This window comes from Stylophora pistillata, chromosome 14 (genome assembly GCF_964205215.1).
Source record: "Stylophora pistillata chromosome 14, jaStyPist1.2, whole genome shotgun sequence".
NCBI classification, from domain to species: Eukaryota; Metazoa; Cnidaria; class Anthozoa; order Scleractinia; family Pocilloporidae; genus Stylophora; species Stylophora pistillata.
The window spans coordinates 5,755,184-5,772,378 of record NC_142532.1 but is presented as its reverse complement, the minus strand read 5'-3'; the positions used below and the strand labels follow the sequence as shown (position 1 = coordinate 5,772,378).

Below are 17,195 nucleotides of genomic sequence, written 5' to 3'. Positions count from 1 at the left end.
CTACTAAGATGCCTTCCACTTCTCTGCTGATGAGAGCCTCGGAGAGTTCCTCTAACGAGTGATATTTTTTCTCTGAAGAGAGCAGAGAAAAAAATCACTTCAGTTAAGATTTTAAGTGTTGATCATGGAGATTTTGTGGTTTATTTTGTTGAAGCGTCACAGGAGTAATTATAACCTGGAATTACAGTAATATTTGTTCACTTCGCTCCGTGATTTTGATGAAGAAACTCGCGTCACCCTCAAAAACAATTATGCAAAACTATATCCAGTATCATCTCTAGTGTTTCAGGTAGTCGACATTGAGACTTTTTGAATAAAACTATTGAAAAAATTCGTCACGTATGTCCAAAATACAAAAAGTTTATCGTAGCCCTTAGTAAAGTTGATGAATATTTGTTATTCCAGACATTCACTTTACGACAAACCTTTGTTTAAAATCGCATTTCTTCTGATTCCAAGATGGTATTCAGGAGAACCTTGAATTGCTCCAACCTCAAATTGAAAATTCATACGGTTAATGGAATGTCAAACTACCCTTCGGTCACAATTGTCATTATCGTCCCCAGGACACCACATTCATTGTTTCTGCAAATATATTGAGGCATGCTCTCCGTGGAACAAGAATTAGGTAAAGGCGACTGGTCATTGTTTATCGATGTATTTCGATGATTATTGGGAGGATGGGGGTGGGGGGGGGGGGGTAGGAGAGATTTTGGTCGTGCCACGATGAAATTATCTGATCCCCCTCGAGAATCTATAATATTGTTATGACCCCTCCCCCCCTCATAGTCCTCCAATTATACTCTGTAGGCGAAGATTGATCCACTTCCGTTCCCCTGAAAATCTTGTGATTCCTACGATTCCCTACACCCCCAGGTGATGAATGATGTCTGGTCCCTAATCAGGTAATAGCTACCTTGGATCCATAAATTGTGGTTTTGCTATGTGCAGTTATTTTGGTCAGCGCTGTAGTTATCCCTGCCGCGGTTATTGCGATTATGACGAGTCCTGTCAACACCCAACCCACAGCGAAAATGCGACCCAATTGGCTGACTGGTGTGCGGTCGCCATAACTACATAAAAAAAAGGAAAAAGAACAAACATTTTCAGCGGGGCACTCTTTCAATATGTTTGGACGTAGGAAATTGGGTCAGCCATAGATGTCGAGGCTCACGGGTAAAGCTCGAGGGCTTGGGGAGGTAAGACCCCATAGGTTTTTCGCTCAAACCGAATCTAAAGTTAAACCTTCCCAAGTATAGGGAACAAAGTGTCCATGAATCTTGGACTCTTCTAACGTTGGCTATTATTAGCCCTAAACAAATTGAACATAGTTTATCTATCTATAATGCTATGTGCGATGCCAAGAGATTGCCAAAGGGCACAGCTCTTATCTCCATGTAAGGTTAATCTACTACCCTACGAATAAAAGATGTAAAATGTACGTAAATTACCTCGTATAGACAGTGGAATTATTTGACTAAAAGTTTGTTTTGGCGTGGTATGCCATGTATTCCCAATCAGTACTCAATTGTAACATACCCAACGGTTGTCATGGATACAAATGCCCACCACACTCCTTCCCAGGTCCCATGGACAAAAGAAGCAGGGAAATGTTGATTGTTAGATTTTGCATCCTTGAAACAAATAAAGGAATGAATAATAAATAAATTAAGAAATCAATCGGATGAAATAACAGATTAGATAACAGATGAGATAAAGACAAAATAAAAAAGATGTTGTACCATCAGTATGTTGACATACTTTTTCAGTGTCAACTCTCATATAAGGAGCAATGCGAGTCAACATAAATCAATATATTTTTTTCAACAACTCACCAGTAACCATACTATAACCCCTGCAATGTAAGCCATCATCAAAGGTAACACAACAACAGGCCAGCACGCCAGGAGCGCCACAAACATGGCGTGCTTCACACCAGAGGAGTCCTGGTAAGTTAGAAACGCCACCCCGGCAGACTCAACAAACGGTGAGTACCCCAGTCCTCCCTTGTAACTGTCTTGCAACTTGTAGCCGTTAACCGGAAAGGAAAAATCCGTCTTGGTATCAATGTTTTGTAAAAGATATTCCGACCTGTTTTGCTGCGCAGTCTCATTATTTCCGTTGTGTTGGAAGTCCAGTTCTGACTTTCCATGTTCAAGGCACTCCCCACAACATTCATTGATTACTTCTTCCAAAAGACGAGGTATGATAATACCGGAATTGGTGAAGGAGGTCATATTTACATAGGGAGGGTAATTTCTCCAGTTTGTCGTTAGATGCTTATGGCAACGGCAAGTTTCTGTTAGGAGAGAGGAAGCAGAAATGAAGGCTTTTGCGGAATCTTACTGTGTATAATTTCACGCGAGATTAGTGTGATAACTTTCTTTTTATAGTCATAGCTTACCATAAAGCGAAGATGGTGAGGGCAAAGATGGTGGGGTAATTAACGGAGAGGACGATGCACTATGGCAGGCTGGGGGAGGGGGAGGGGGAGGGGGAGGGGGAGGGGGAGGGGGAGGGGGAGGGGGAGGGGGAGGGGGAGGGGGAGGGGGAGGGGGAGGGAGTGGGGCAATTCCAGAAATCATTACCTATGTTTTACTAATAAGATGTGGATTGGTTTACAAACAGATGAAGTCTCTCTACTGACCTCCATACGTGACACCTTCGGGTCCAGGTCCCTTGTTTGATATGGCTGCCACGGTTATCTTATACACCACGAGTGGCTCTAGATTTTGCAGTAATATTGAACTGTTCCCAGTCCCAACGTCTAGGCTCATCACCGGCTCAAAATACGCGGGAAGGTCTCCAATAGAAACAGCTTGATAAGTCACTCGGTAGCCGACATGACGACCGTGTATAAATTCTTGAGGGACTGGTTCCCAGGAAACGGGAATTTCTGTGAGACTCGTGTGATTTTGTGCTGTTATTTTTGACGGCGATCGACTTGGCACTGTGAACGGAAAGGTGTTAGAACAGTTAAGTATCATTTCTAGTTAGGTAAAGAAGTAGAAGATTTGGTTTCCATCAGCCAAACCCAAACGCTTGAATGACCAACAACTCGTCACTGAAATCTGCTGATGACTCTAGTCTTAGTCACAGCCACAGTCACACCACGCACCATTCCTTCATAGGTATACCTTCACCTGTTATTCCTTCAAGTTGTTCCACAACGTTATTATCTCGATTCAAATGTTTTCTTTGATTTCTTTTAAAGTTCTTTTTTCTTTAAAATTTCCCTTTAACTCTAATTTTAAGAGGTAAAATTTATTTCATGCTAAATTAAAATTTTTGCTCTTATATCATCGAAGCCTTACGTAGTCTAGCTATCCGCGAGCCAGCGCAACTGTAAAATGTACATTTTGATATAATAAATTCTTGTTGTTATTGTTATTATTGTTTCGCGTTCGAAAAAAAGAAACCAAATCAGATTTATCTCGCAAAAGACGTCTTGTGTTATCTTATCGCATGATGCGTGTTTAACTCAAAAGAACACTCGTTCGATAAATATTCTAGTGAACGAAGCAAAATCCCAAACGTTAGCGCGTTGGACTTTGGTGCTACTGTGCCTCTCTCCACCCAGAAACATCGGGGGGTAGATAGATAGATAGATAGATAGATAGATAGATAGATACTTTATTGTGAACACCTTACAGCCATAGGCTGAATTACGGAATATTTACAAACACAGATGATAAAAAAAGGAAGTATAAAATATTACAACTTCGTCATTTAGAAAGAAGGAAAATTATCTACATCTTATAAATATGACTAAAAATAAAACTGTTCTTCAAGCGCTCGCTTTCGCATATGGGGAGAGTGAAATCACTTTTGCGCCTCAGTGCGTATCTAAAACTCTTCCTTTGGGGGAGGAGGCTGTGGAGTCTATGGGTACCGGTGAGCTGTGGGGAAGCTTATAATCGGTAAAGGGGTGGGGCTTCATAGACCTACCATCTTCTCCTGTCTTGGCAACGGCTTCGGCCGACACACCGTCTCCAGCATTGTTAAACGCCCTTAATATAACTCTGTACTCCGTTGCTTTTCTCAGCTGAGTCAAAACCACTGAGTAGGCTCTTTCTGTTATCACTGGGCCAGTTATGTTACTGGCGTTCGTGTATGTCAGGCGGTATCCACTGATTATGCCATTACGGTGTTCCGAGGGGACGTCAAGCCATGAAATCAGGAGACTATGGGAATCGAACGCAGTTACGCGGATGTTGGAGGGAGGTGCTGAGGGGGCTAGAATGAGAGTTGGAAAATCATCAGTATCCAAAATACTGCAGGGGGAGTGGGGTGTTTTTCTTTGGAAGTTGAGGAGGACAGGTGCAGGGGCCTTCAATTAATTTGTGAACTGTTTAGACGCATATTTCACTACCTTGTTTAAGAAACCATTGCATAAACTGTAGCATATCGACCTCCGAAATCAAAGTAAACCCATCTATTCACTTGTTGACAGATTTAAGAGCAATTGTTAATAGCACACACGCTGGATCGCAAATCGCTAAGCATTTCACATGTACTTTAGGGAAAAATTAGGGAGTCCCCACTGGGCCAATAGATAAAGATTAGAGGCAAGAAGAGGTTAATTTTACGTTCGAGTGGCAAAAGCATAAAATTCGATTGTGAGCGAAAAATTAAGACATAATTAAATGAAAATGAAAAGAAATAGTGAAATATTAATGATTGTTATAGTATCAACCATGGATCATTTCAGAATAGAAAAATGACCGTTTGTCCGACTGATAAACAAACTTTGTGAGAGTAAGGCGCATCTACAAACGATACAATGAGTTTTCGTCTGGTTGACTAGCTAGTCACGATTTTAGGGTAGTCTTTTCACTGGCTAAGTCGAGATTTCTGACCAAATAAAGTAATGATATGTTATAAGAACAGAAAATACTTAATGTCAACCATACTTTTTCTCAAGCTGCCTCAGTATATGTTTGTTTTAGTGCCTACTATTGTTGTCGTTGCTTTATATATGTTTGCGTGTTCCTTCATTTTTCACCTAAAATATTTTGTACCTAAATCACGCCAAAAAACTGATGCCTCACTTTTGAAAATTTTGAGGAGCCTGTAGCTCACATACGCCTCTTAATTTCCCAACGGCTTCCCCGCCACATGCTAAATCTTCAGTTATATTTATTCATGTATATGTAATTCCTTTTATTTCTACTGATGTATCATGAATTAGAAAATGGCAAAAATAAAAAATAAACAATACTTACCGGCTTCCCGCGTTTGGGCGTAAACTGGCAGTGTGTAATTACCGTCTGTTGTGATGAATGCTGCGATTTGTACCCCGTACGCAGTAAAGGGTCTTAGGCCAGTTATAGTGACATGGATGTCGCTCCTACCCACTACAGTGACCTTACTTTGACTCGGATTAGCTCTGGTGAAGTGCAGGACTCGATAACCTTGAACAGATCGCGCGTCTAACCCAGAGATCGGACCCCAGGTTACGCGAATTGTGGAGGCGCTTGTACCCAGAGCTTTAACGTTCGTGGGAATCTTTGTGGGAGCTGAAACATTGAGAATGGCTACTGTAATATTTGGATACTTTTAAGATCAGTACCTAAGTGAGTAAACGTTCAGTTACCCGGTCCGTACTTGCATAAAGATAGCTAGGCTTAATGTTAGCACGCCCGTACTAATCCTCTTGCTTTTGTATCAGCGGGCTCGTAATTATGTAGCTAGAATGGCTGCCAAATGGAGTGTTCAGCACTGAAATTGATTTACGCCGTGTACACTCTGAGTTTGCGCATTTTCGGAAAGCTGAATTATACGATTTTGTATGTTATATATTTGGAAAAAATATTCTCTTACAAAGTGAGTGGGGAGGTCTATTGGTATCCCAGGATTCCTCTAACTGCATCTCAAGAGTGGCTAAGCTACTCTTCTGAAGCATCACAAAAAGCATTTTTGGATTGTTATCGGAAAACTATCAAACGTGCCTTGTGCAAGCTCTGTTCTGTTGTAAAGCACTCAGGGAGCATTATCTACTACGCCACACGCTCTTCTCCAAAGCCACGATGCCGCGACATAAGTTTATGGTAGAGACGCGAGAATATTCTTCCCTTCTCTATGACTTCCTTCCACCTTTTCGAATATTTATACGATCGATGCTTACCTGGGTTGCTGGTGGAAACACAAATCATTGAACTCCAAGCACCAAATCCTTTGCTGGTAAAAGCCCGAACCTTCAGGCTATAGTTGGAATATTGTTTAAGTCCCATGAAAGATGCATAGAGTTTAGGGATGAGTATTGTAGAATTATGAACATATGCTCCCTCATCACCGTAAATCTTCACCTGGTAACCTCGGATTTTGCCCTTCTGAAGTTCTTTCGTCACTGGCAGCCAAGAAAGTCCGATACTGTTGGTGCTAGTCGGACGTCCAGTCACGTTGTTTGGAGGGCCTTGGGGAACTGACATTTTTTAAGACATATGCAATAATCAATGCTAATGGGTAATGTTCACCTTACAGTGCAGTTATAAAATTCTGACTTGTTTAGCCACAGTGCAATATGAAACACTCAACTTGGCTACATAGAAATTTAATCTATCGAAATTATTTCTAGTTTTGTTGTTGTTGTTGTTGTGTCTTCCTTTCAAATATACTGTTAGCGGTGATCATAGATATTTGTGTTGTTGTCATGATTTTAGTAACTGTATTTTCACTTACTGGATGTCGGTGGCTAATTACTCAGTCAGTCAGTGATTAGGTTGGTCCATTTATGAGTCAGCCATTTAGTAAGTCTCCGACAATCTGTAGTGAATGGGCAGGTCAGTCAAATGATAAACTGACCAGTCATACCAACAATTTATTCTGTAAGTCGTATCATATTGCCGACCTCTCTGATTAGTCATACATATATCTTATTAACCAAGCGCGAGGGCCGTTCTGGGAGAATATCGGGCCGAGGTCTTGACAATACGGACCGAGGGCAGCGAGGTCCGTACAAAAAAGACCGAGGGCCGATATTCTTCCAGTACGGTCCGGAGCAAGCTTGGTTAATAAGAGATTTATTATACGACTGAAGTTCAAAGGAGCACAAGTGCGGTATCATTCGGGACCATTTAGGACAGTGCCCGGTCCAATACTTAGAGAATACTGGACCGGCAATAGAGCATTTTGATTGGTTGATTTTAGTTATTGGCCCTCTGACTGCCCGAGTCGTGTAATAATAACAATTAACAAATGGAAAACACCACATCGTACACTATTAAGTTATGAATGCACGACAGAGGTGGCCAAGCACAGAAGAAGCGTAAGAGTCGCGCGAGGCGATAGCTGAGAGCGACTTTAGCTTCTTGGGTGCTCAGGAAACCTCCCAAGTACATCCATTACTCAATAGTGCACGCTTTGGTGTTTACCATTTGTTTTATAACATAACATTGCATGACACATTGTAGGAAGAGAGTTCCCTGTTATTTAACACCGAAATCTTACGTGACCAGAAACAACAAGCGCGCGGAAACTAGTCTCTGCATTTACTCAGCAACGAACATCCATGGGCCATGAGCAAATGGCGGACGTTGAATTGACCAATCAGAGCGCGCGCTTTACAATGGTTATGTTATAATTTAATTCAGTACAATTTCAGAGCTGAGTAGAGAGTTGCCAGCAATCGGATTGGTCGAGCGGTTCCTTATATGACGCTCTATAAACCGCTCCACGCGGTTAAAATAAAATGTTAATAAATGTTACTAAAATGTTATGATTTTAGAAATTTCTCTGTTTTTCAGCTCTGAAATTATACTAAAACAATTATTCGCCTCAGGTTCGGTGAATATTGTCGAATAATCCACTCGACTTCGTCTCGGAGATTATTCGACGACATTCACCTCGCCTTCGGCGAATAAATGTTAACTATGAAGCGTATCATACTGACTTCCTTCGTCTGTCCAGCTCTGTGCCGCACGAAAGGATCCTTTTCCTTTCCGCGTGTATCCCGCTACATATATGCTGTACAATGTATACACTTCAAGATCTGTCACGTTCTTTTGGGTGATTGAGGGGTCGATTTCAAATAAAGTGAAGTTTGATGCACTTGGATCGTCAGCTTTTTCTATCCGCAGTACATAGCCCAGTAAAATCCCAGGAACATTTGCTGGCGTTAGGGGTTCCCATTTAACCATGATACTCGACGAGCTGCTATTGAATGCCGTTACTCGATGAGGAGGAACTCTGAGAACTGCGACATCAAGAGAATAAAAGTGGGTTGGAATATACTGGCCTCACTATTCGATGAGCCCCTCGCCCCAACTCCACGCTCATGCAGAGCTCATTCCTCTAGTGTGTCGTCAAACCAAAAACGCCGGTAGTTACAGAAGGCCTTTCAGAATTACGTAAAACACACTACCGACACACAATGGACACTCCACCAACACACCACCGACACTCCTCCGACACACTACTATCACACCACCGACACAAGACCAACACATTAACAACGCGTTGGCCGATAACCCACCGGCGCGTCTGTAAGATCAACCTATAATCAGCCAATGCGTCGAAAGACGCACTACTGACACAATACCAACGCCTCGGCCGACACACAAGGAACTCTAAATCGCCACCATTTTGAGAACGAAACGCTACCTACACCTTGAAGCAAGGTCAAGCTAATGGGTAAAGGTAAAGATTCCGATCACACCAGCGCGTCGGCCAATGCGGGTGACTGAGAAGTATTTGGTTTTAGTTTTGTTACTTGATTGGTTTAGAGCTTGGGGCGACTTTACTTAGGGAAATCACATGGCGCAGTAGAAGAAGGTAAGTGTTTCAACAGCCAGGTTAATTGTAAAGACTTGTCAACAAAAAGACGACCCTAACTCTCTACAAAGGAATAAAGGCTGATAGTTTCGAAAGAAACTGTTTGGGGCTGAGTCGGTGGGAGTAACGAAATAACTTGGATATGTATATGTGAACGATCCTTCGCAGTAAAGCACTATTTGAGCAATAGTGAAAATCAGACCTGAAAAAAATTTCAGGCCTGTACGGGATTCGAACCACTGACCTCTGCGATACTATTGCAGCGCTCTACCAATTGAGCTAACAAGCCAACTGGGAGCAGGCCATCAAATTAATTCGACATAAACCCGTAGAAGATAAATCAAACAGCAACAAACATATGAAACATATGTATGAACTGCGGTTATGAAACGTATATGTGAACGATCCTTCGCAGTAAAGCACTATTTGAGCAATAGTGAAAATCAGACCTGAAAAAAATTGGCTTGTTAGCTCAATTGGTAGAGCGCTGCACTAGTATCGCAGGGGTCAGTGGTTTGAATCCCGTACAGGCCTGAAATTTTTTTTTTTCAGGTCTGATTTTCACTATTCATCATCGTCTATCATACCTCCTTCGTCGGTAGACACATTTAAAACAGCACTGTAAGGTCCTTCTTTTATAGTAAAAAAGGCTGCTTGCAAAGAATACATGGTGTATTCCTCCAAATCCTCCAGCATTGCCTTGACAATGCCAATGGTGTTGGAGAGTTCTCTTCGTTTTCTCTTTTTCTGAGTGGGAAAGAACTCTGTTCGCACAGTAGAATTCGCTACGTTGGCTTTAAAAATCTTGAAGACATATTGGCGAATGATTCCGTTGAGTTTCTCAGTAGAGTAGACATTGAACTCGACCGCAATTGATGTAGAGCTTATGTTGTACCCTGTTAGGTTTTCCGGTGGGATGTCTGGGGCTTTAAATTAAAGAAGAAAAAGTATTGGTTTTGGTCATTTAAGATTAATGCTATACTTCTGGGCCCAGTTGTATAAAGAGCAGGCACAACGCTATCCAACGAATAAATCGCTTTCTAGGGAATAAGTGATGGCAAAACGTACTGCCACATCCGGCTACCGGATAGAAATTTGTCCAGCCGAGTGGATAGCGTGGCCCAACCTTCGAACAACAGGGGCCTGTCGTTAGAGGAGGATTTTGGGTTGAAAAGAGTTAAAATACTCCTTATAGAGGTTTTGTACAGCAGCCATGTTGGATGGCAGGAACAATGAAAATATTTTGCGTAAGAAAGAACATTTTTTCCCATGGGTAAAATAATCTATTGTTCCTGCCATCAAACATGGCTGCTGTGCAAAACCTCTATATCCTCTTACATTATTTCGACTGCTAGAGAGGCCAGCTTGTATCTTTATGAGCTTTACATTGATAACACACTAGTGTCTCACTTACCATCTGAAAGAACAGCTTCTTTAAGCATATTTCACACTGTTATTTTTCCCAACTCAATGCATTATCCGATTGGACGAGGACGAGTCACGTGCCATGAGTCAAAACCCACTAACATCTCAGGGCGAACAAAACTCATTAATCTACTCCCCAGAGAAACACCGAATTAAATTTTCGGCTCGCAGGCGATCAGGTCACTCATCTTAAGACCGTGGCAAATTTTGTGCTAACCGGCGCTAAGGAATTTTTTTTTTGGTCATCATGGTTTTTTTGTGTGTTACGAGGGAAATAGGGAGTTTTTGTACTATTTGGACCAGTCACCAAGTGCTCAACGATCCTTAGAAGAGATTATTAACAATAAAAGCACTCCTACCATCTTCGCTCGTGCGTCATGTTATCGCATTCGTGAAATTTGAGCGGCCTTTACTGTTGACTGCAGCTCCTTGGACGCTGTATTCTTGATACTTCGACAAATTTCTCACTTCACCGTTCAAACTTGGTCCATCAAATTCTATCGTTCTTAGGTAACCTGTCAACAAGTCTGTTATGTTGAATATGTATTTGTTGATTATTCCAAGACGTAAAGTTTCGGGAACCGGGCTCCAACTGATGTTTATACCTGTAGAGCTTGTGTTTTCAGCTGAAATGTTAACAGGACCACCAAGTGGAACTAAAATAAAACGACAAAAACAGTGAAAGAAATAAATATGCAAGTTTTTTTTTAGAAAAACTTAGATTCTGATCGAACGAACAAGCGAAGCAACGAACAGAGGCAAACAATATCAGCAAAGGGACGGAGGAACGAAGGAACGAAGGAACGAAGGAACGAAGGAACGAAGGAACGAAGGAACGAAGGAACGAAGGAACGAAGGAACGAAGGAACGAAGGAACGAAGGAACGAAGGAACGAAGGAACGAAGGAACGAAGGAACGAAGGAACGAAGGAACGAAGGAACGAAGGAACGAAGGAACGAAGGAACGAAGGAACGAAGGAACGAAGGAACGAAGGAATGAAGAAACGAAGGAACGAAGGAAAACGATATGCAATAAAACGGTCAACGGGCGAAGATGCAAACGAATGAATAATCCATATACCACTTTCATAAATGGCCGCCGGATTGATATTCTTTTGTTTAAATTCAAATTAGCCTTACTAGCCTCGCTTGAGATAATGTATTCTTTTGAATTTTGAACTGGAGAACGAGGTCAGAAAGGCTAATTTAAATTTAAACAAAAGAATGTTAATCCGGCAGCCATTTATGAAAGTGGTCAATAGTATGTTAATAGAAACAATTACACTGAACAACAGAGGGAGGTAAAATAGAAACACGCATGTCAGATAAACTGATGGTTAAATTAATGAAATATTTACTCACTGTCCTCATCCGTAAAACACCTTACAATTTCGCTGAAATTTCCACGGCCATTTGTAATGAAGATAGTCACCCTGATGTCGTATTCCGTGTATTTCTCCAGGGATTTTATGGTAGCACTCAAAGTTCTGTTGCATGCAAGCAAAGTGCTCCACAGCTCAGTTGCAAGGCCATGGGGCCTGAAATGTAAGTCATAACCAATGATTTCCAAGCTGTTGACTTCGACAGACGGTGGTGCCCAATGAACTTCGATACTAGTGGAACTGGTATTGCGGCATGTCACATTGGTCGGTGCTAAGCGCATTACTGAAAGGAAGCATGCAAAAAGGAATTTTTAAATACCTGCTAAACCCAGTTTTAAGAGGCAGATTACGCTATCCCCGGATAAGTTTTCAACAAACTGGCGCCGGATATAGATTAAAGTATAGTGGATAGGGTTATCTACACTTGGCACAAGCGGGCCCTGACCGTCAGGCAACGCGGTTCTAGAGGTTTGATAATGTCAGCCAAAATCTTGAATGTCCCGGCCATCATACCACAGCTGATACGTTCCCTTTCTTATCTGCGCTTCACAGAAGGTGACCTTCATAGAAGGTGATCTCTCTGTTATTTTTTAATTCTTCCTGAGGAACTCTTTCCTTATTATAACCTTTGGAATATATCAAAACTACCCTGAATAGAGAAGTTTTTGTTGTTAGCTGATGAACTTGGTGTCTACCCTTAACAAAGTGAACCTCTGGGGATCTTCCCTTTTACATCTTGTGCAAGTAGGAATTAATCCCACGAGTTTAATCATATGAAAGGTTTTTGGCGTCTATTATTTATGATTTGAAGACAGACTCTGATATTCTTCCGTGCATGATCTTAAAGAGAAGGTCACGAGAAAAAGATACAGTGTGCTCATAAATGTTTGTAAATTAGGTAGCACTTCGTAAGGAAAGGCTTTTGGAAGAGGGACGTTCCCTCTCAAATAGGGGATATTGTAGAGGGGGGGAGAGAATGGATCTCTAAGGGGTGGAAGAGAAAGGGGTTGAAGAGAAAGGGGTTGACAGTGGGTCATTTTCGAAAAATTGTTGGTTCCTCGGGAGAGGGGAAGAGACGAAACTCCGGTTAGCTATCTATTATCGCATGTTTTACACGTGTTGGGGGAATGATTGCTAGCTCTATTGACGCAGACGAGAACTTAATTTTGCAACGTTTTTTAATTTAGGGTTTGAAAGATACTAATTCGTTCCGCAAAGAGCTTGCCATAGAACAGTCCAGGTGTACTTACCTATCTCTGTCGTGAAGTATTTAACATCACTCGCGTTTCCCACATCTTTTCGAAGGATACGCTGTACATAAAACTTATACTTCATGGACGATTCAAGACTACAGATCTCCACCCGATGAGTCGATGAATTCACTGTCGTGTTCAAAGAAAAAGTGGGGTGGCTGAACAAGGCGTAGAACACACGATAGCCATCAAATGCAGCAAGTTTCTCTGGTGGAAGGCCACCCCACTTGATTTGAACGCAATTTGACGTCACCCGTTCTACTGATATATCTTCAGGCGGATCATCTACGTATACGAAATATGAATTAATCTTTTAAAAAAGAAAACCCTGTCTTTGTATACTTCGAGTTTTATATCAGGCATAGCACAATTTTTCGTTCTTTGACAGGATACCTTGAAATACGAATCATTCAAACCATTTATGGTGAGGGAATCGAATGCTATAATCAGTGGTTCTAACCAGTGCTATAACCATACGTATGTAAACAACAGTAGACAATAACCACTAACTCCTCTCTTTGACCCATTATACCCTAGCATTAGAATTCACATTCTCTACTCTGTTGTATTAACATTTCCCAGGGTTTTGACAAGGGGGATATGTTGGACTGTCAGGAGGTGAGCTTCTTAAAAATTGGTAATCATTATACTTTTAATCTTTGTACTAGATTATAAGGTGATAATTTAAGGAGAAATTTGTAGCAAGTCATTCTTAGTTAAAGGGTTAGAGCCAGTCAAAATAGCGAAATATATAATGAAAAATAATTGGGCAAGGCTAATTTGATTAATAGCGGAGCAAACAGCGCGCGCAGCACGTACTGCGAGGCCCCATACTAATTACTGTACCTAAAGGGGTGGTTACAGAGAAGCTCTCGCTTTCCCTTCCAACTCCACTTAGTGTGTATCCAGCCACAGTCAGGTTATACGTTACCAATGATTCCAGTCCTTTTATAGTGACGAAGTTAACGAGGTCATTTACGGTCACCGTGGTAACTATGACGTCTGCCCTTCCCACTGATCTAATGAAAACCTTATAGCCCTGGAATATGGCGGAAATACTCGGTGGAAGGCTGAGACTGTTCCATCTGATATGAATGCTTGTATCTTCCACACGAAGCACACTTATATTTGTGGGAGCAACTTCTGGAACTGAAGGAAGAAAATGTAAACGAGAATGTTACTGTTGATTATAATTTCGACACATTTTTGCCACGATGAATTGAACGGTCCTGATTGGTCTTTTTATGAATATAGTATGCGTAATCCGAGTCAAACGTTTGTGAACAGTCCCTAATTTTTCCCTGCTTTCGAAAAATGATTTATATGTGGTCTCATCTTAACTAAAAGATATGATGGCGTGCTATCGCTTTTAGGATCAAATTACTTTAATTCCAGTTACTCGAATTATTTGTATTCGAGTGTAGCTAGCAATCTAACATTGCATCGGTTTCTCTTAAGCCGATTGCAGTGGCTGGTTTGGTCAAGAAAACTTGCACTACCGTCTCGATCCGTCAGATGCACTATTAAAGCCAACTGCAAGGTAGCAAGTTTCTTGCATTTTCCTGGTCCAATAAGTTTTTATTTTGAATCCTCTATTGCCCGTTGTCATCTCTTTCCTTTCTGTATTTGTTTGCCGGAACATTTTCATTAGTTGTAATATAAAACACTCAAAATGCTGCAAAATGTGCATCAATCTAAGCTATTCTCCATGAAATAACAAGCGGCAAGTAGAACTAGATAGCTTCGAAGCGTTAAGCATAAGCGCATTCAGACCCTCTTGCTCTGAAGTAAAATTTGATAGGAGTATTGAACTGACCAAATAAATGTGACTGTTTACCATTTTCAGCTGTAAATTCTTCCACCTCTAGAGGCATGTTGTATAGAAAACCCGTGGATGATATGTTCTGTTGAAGTCTTTCAATCAATTTGTAGTCGCTAACGTTGTAAATGATAGTGAAATCTGCAATCACGCTTCCGTTCCTACATGGAAAAACGTAAAAGAGAAATTTTGAGTGATACGAAGGAAGACAGAAAAACCGCATGAGCACATATTAAATACAAATATCATACATTCTGGATTTAGCATCACCCCTATCCTAGCCAGTGGACCCCTTCTATGGGCCCAAATTGGGACCAGCATCCACTAGGGTAGAATACTTAGGTCGAGTGCAGACTTTACCTCTTCAACCTATCCAAGCCGGCGGAAACCCTTTTATTGGTCAATCTTAAATGGGTGCCCCTTCAAATTAGTAATCAGAATACACTTGCACATACAGTGTAGAGTTACCTACCTAAACTCATTCACGGTAACAGTAACTCGGATTCCCTCATAAAACCTGGTGACCTAATTAACAACAAATAAAATAAGAAAATCAATACAGGTAAAGTAAACCATGCATTCTGTAATTATTCAAATGAGCGGCAATGCGCAGTATTTTCATCTGTTGCGTACTATTTGCTATACTCTGCAAGATGGTCATAACTCTAAAATCTGTGGATAAACCTGGGGCGATAACCATTCAAATAAAAGCTAAATAACAACACTTTTATGAGGCACAATACTTAAAGATCCTCAGGTTAGAATGAAGCGGTGGTTAGTTCAACTTACATTGCTTATTATGTCATTTGTCATTGCTCTGTATGGATCCGTTTCTGGTGAAGTAAGATCTTCATTCCAAAGCTGATTTTTTATTCGAGCCACAACTCGGCAACGTAAGGGAACCGAACCTGCAATGAATTTTGGTAGAGGAGTTTTTAATAATGGACATTGGGAATATAGGGAATAGTTTTTTGCCACGTCTGGGTTTACTAAAATGGAAACTTCATGGTGACTGAATATTGGTAGCAAATCTTTCGTCACAACTGCCTCATTCCTTAAAAGGTAAGTTTTCTGTATGGATCCATACAATGTTATGATTTAGATAGCATAGAATTATTATGTTTTTTCTCTCTTTATGTCTGTATTGTTTTGATTTTTTTTTTTTTCAGGAAAGGACTGATTTGCTTGCACCCGAAATCGTTCTATGCTCGAGGGGTTCATTAGAAAAGGACTTAAGCACACCAAAGCCGCAATTAAGGTAACAAAAAAAGGATCGCGGGGGCTAATGAAAGAGAAAGGGAAGGGTGTAATTTCTGGGGTCAAAGATAAAAAAAAATGTTCACTTTGTTATGGTGTGTTAATGGGTTTCTGCATAACAATTTATATAATTTTACATTTTGATAAAAAAGGAGAAATAAATGAAACATTTTTCTATGATTTCCTCATTTTTGATGCATTGTCAGGAATGAAAATTAAGATACATTGAATACGAATTTCAGCAACGATATTAAAGACATGACAAAGCTGATCGAGTGCGTGTCATGCAAGTGACCTCATAATAATTTTCTTCCTAAAAAACACTTGAAAAGCAGTGGGAGCCGTGATCGTATAGTGGTTAGTACATTGCGTTGTGGCCGCAATAATCCAGGTTTGAATCCTGGTCACGGCACTTCTTGTTCTTTTTATTTTATTAACACCCCACAAGGTTTTAAACCTATAGCTCAAGTGCTGTGACCAGGATTTGAGCTCATAATAATTTTCTTCCTGGATTTACCCGTGAGGAGCAGTGGCAGCCGTGATCGTATAGTGGTTAGTACATTGCGTTGTGGCCGCAATAACCCAGGTTCGAATCCTGGTCACGGCACTTCTTGTTCTTTTTATTTTATTAACACCCCACATGATATTAAACTTATAAAATATTCCCTCTAAAGTTGATTATAGATGTAGGGTATAGTGTCTGGTTTGTTGTCTTCTTTCTACAATCAACCCAGAACTCCATTTTCGTAAATTATTTTTTAATACTAAAAGTCAAAGGTCAAAGAAAATGATGCGCGCGTGCGCTGTAATTCATAATCAAAAAGGAATGTCATAGCGTTTGTTTTACAAATTTTTCCCAGAAATGTCTAGATAGAAAACCCCGAAGATAGAACAAAATAAAAAGAAACATGACAAATTGAAGCAAAAAAAAGAAAAAGAAAACATGACTACAGCGCAAGTGCCGTGACCAGGATTTGAGATTATAATAATTTTCTTCCTGAAATCACTTGTGAGAAGCAGTGGCAGCCGTGATCGTATAGTGGTTAGTACATTGCGTTGTGGCCGCAATAACCCAGGTTCAAATCCTGGTCACGGCACATCTTGTTCTTTTTATTTTACACTCCACGTGATATTAAACCTTCGAGATATTCCCTCTAAAGTTATTTATAGATGTAGGGTACAGTTTCTGGTTTGTTGTTGTTTTTTTTTGTAAAAAGAAAATTAAAAGCAGCACAGGGATAAAAGATAGAAAACACCAAAGATAGAAAACACCAAAGACAGAACAAAA

The 17,195-nt window shown here is 40.7% G+C and overlaps 2 protein-coding genes and 3 non-coding genes across 5 annotated transcripts in view; 3 read left to right on the top strand and 2 right to left on the bottom strand.

Moving 5' to 3' along the window:
- The window catches only part of LOC111332711 (phosphatidylinositol phosphatase PTPRQ-like), an 11,949-nt gene extending 2,457 nt beyond the window's left edge, over positions 1-9,492 (bottom strand). Inside the window, exons 1-11 of the mRNA XM_022938124.2 lie at positions 9,360-9,492; positions 7,892-8,194; positions 6,128-6,424; positions 5,226-5,519; positions 3,949-4,236; positions 2,648-2,950; positions 1,836-2,299; positions 1,540-1,634; positions 917-1,073; positions 426-492; positions 1-72 (exon numbers count right to left, since the gene is read on the bottom strand). The exon at positions 1-72 is cut by the window's left edge and continues 200 nt beyond it. Coding sequence (XP_022793859.2) covers positions 1-72; positions 426-492; positions 917-1,073; positions 1,540-1,634; positions 1,836-2,299; positions 2,648-2,950; positions 3,949-4,236; positions 5,226-5,519; positions 6,128-6,424; positions 7,892-8,194; positions 9,360-9,468 — 2,449 coding nt within the window. The 5' untranslated portion in view covers positions 9,469-9,492. The remainder of the gene's footprint in view (positions 73-425; positions 493-916; positions 1,074-1,539; positions 1,635-1,835; positions 2,300-2,647; positions 2,951-3,948; positions 4,237-5,225; positions 5,520-6,127; positions 6,425-7,891; positions 8,195-9,359) is intronic.
- A 66-nt stretch (positions 9,493-9,558) lies between these two features.
- Positions 9,559-17,195, bottom strand: part of LOC111339539 (uncharacterized) — a 39,800-nt gene continuing 32,163 nt past the window's right edge. The window contains exons 29-36 of the mRNA XM_088744239.1: positions 15,440-15,558; positions 15,123-15,175; positions 14,669-14,811; positions 13,678-13,980; positions 12,829-13,116; positions 11,559-11,861; positions 10,557-10,853; positions 9,559-9,698 (exon numbers count right to left, since the gene is read on the bottom strand). Of these exons, the coding sequence (XP_088600365.1) occupies positions 10,573-10,853; positions 11,559-11,861; positions 12,829-13,116; positions 13,678-13,980; positions 14,669-14,811; positions 15,123-15,175; positions 15,440-15,558 (1,490 nt within the window). The 3' untranslated portion in view covers positions 9,559-9,698; positions 10,557-10,572. The remainder of the gene's footprint in view (positions 9,699-10,556; positions 10,854-11,558; positions 11,862-12,828; positions 13,117-13,677; positions 13,981-14,668; positions 14,812-15,122; positions 15,176-15,439; positions 15,559-17,195) is intronic.
- On the top strand, positions 16,248-16,319 carry Trnah-gug (transfer RNA histidin (anticodon GUG)). The gene has a single exon. It is a non-coding gene; the product is annotated as a tRNA-His (tRNA).
- Trnah-gug (transfer RNA histidin (anticodon GUG)) lies at positions 16,443-16,514 on the top strand. Its single transcript has one exon. It is a non-coding gene; the product is annotated as a tRNA-His (tRNA).
- Positions 16,933-17,004, top strand: Trnah-gug (transfer RNA histidin (anticodon GUG)). Its single transcript has one exon. It is a non-coding gene; the product is annotated as a tRNA-His (tRNA).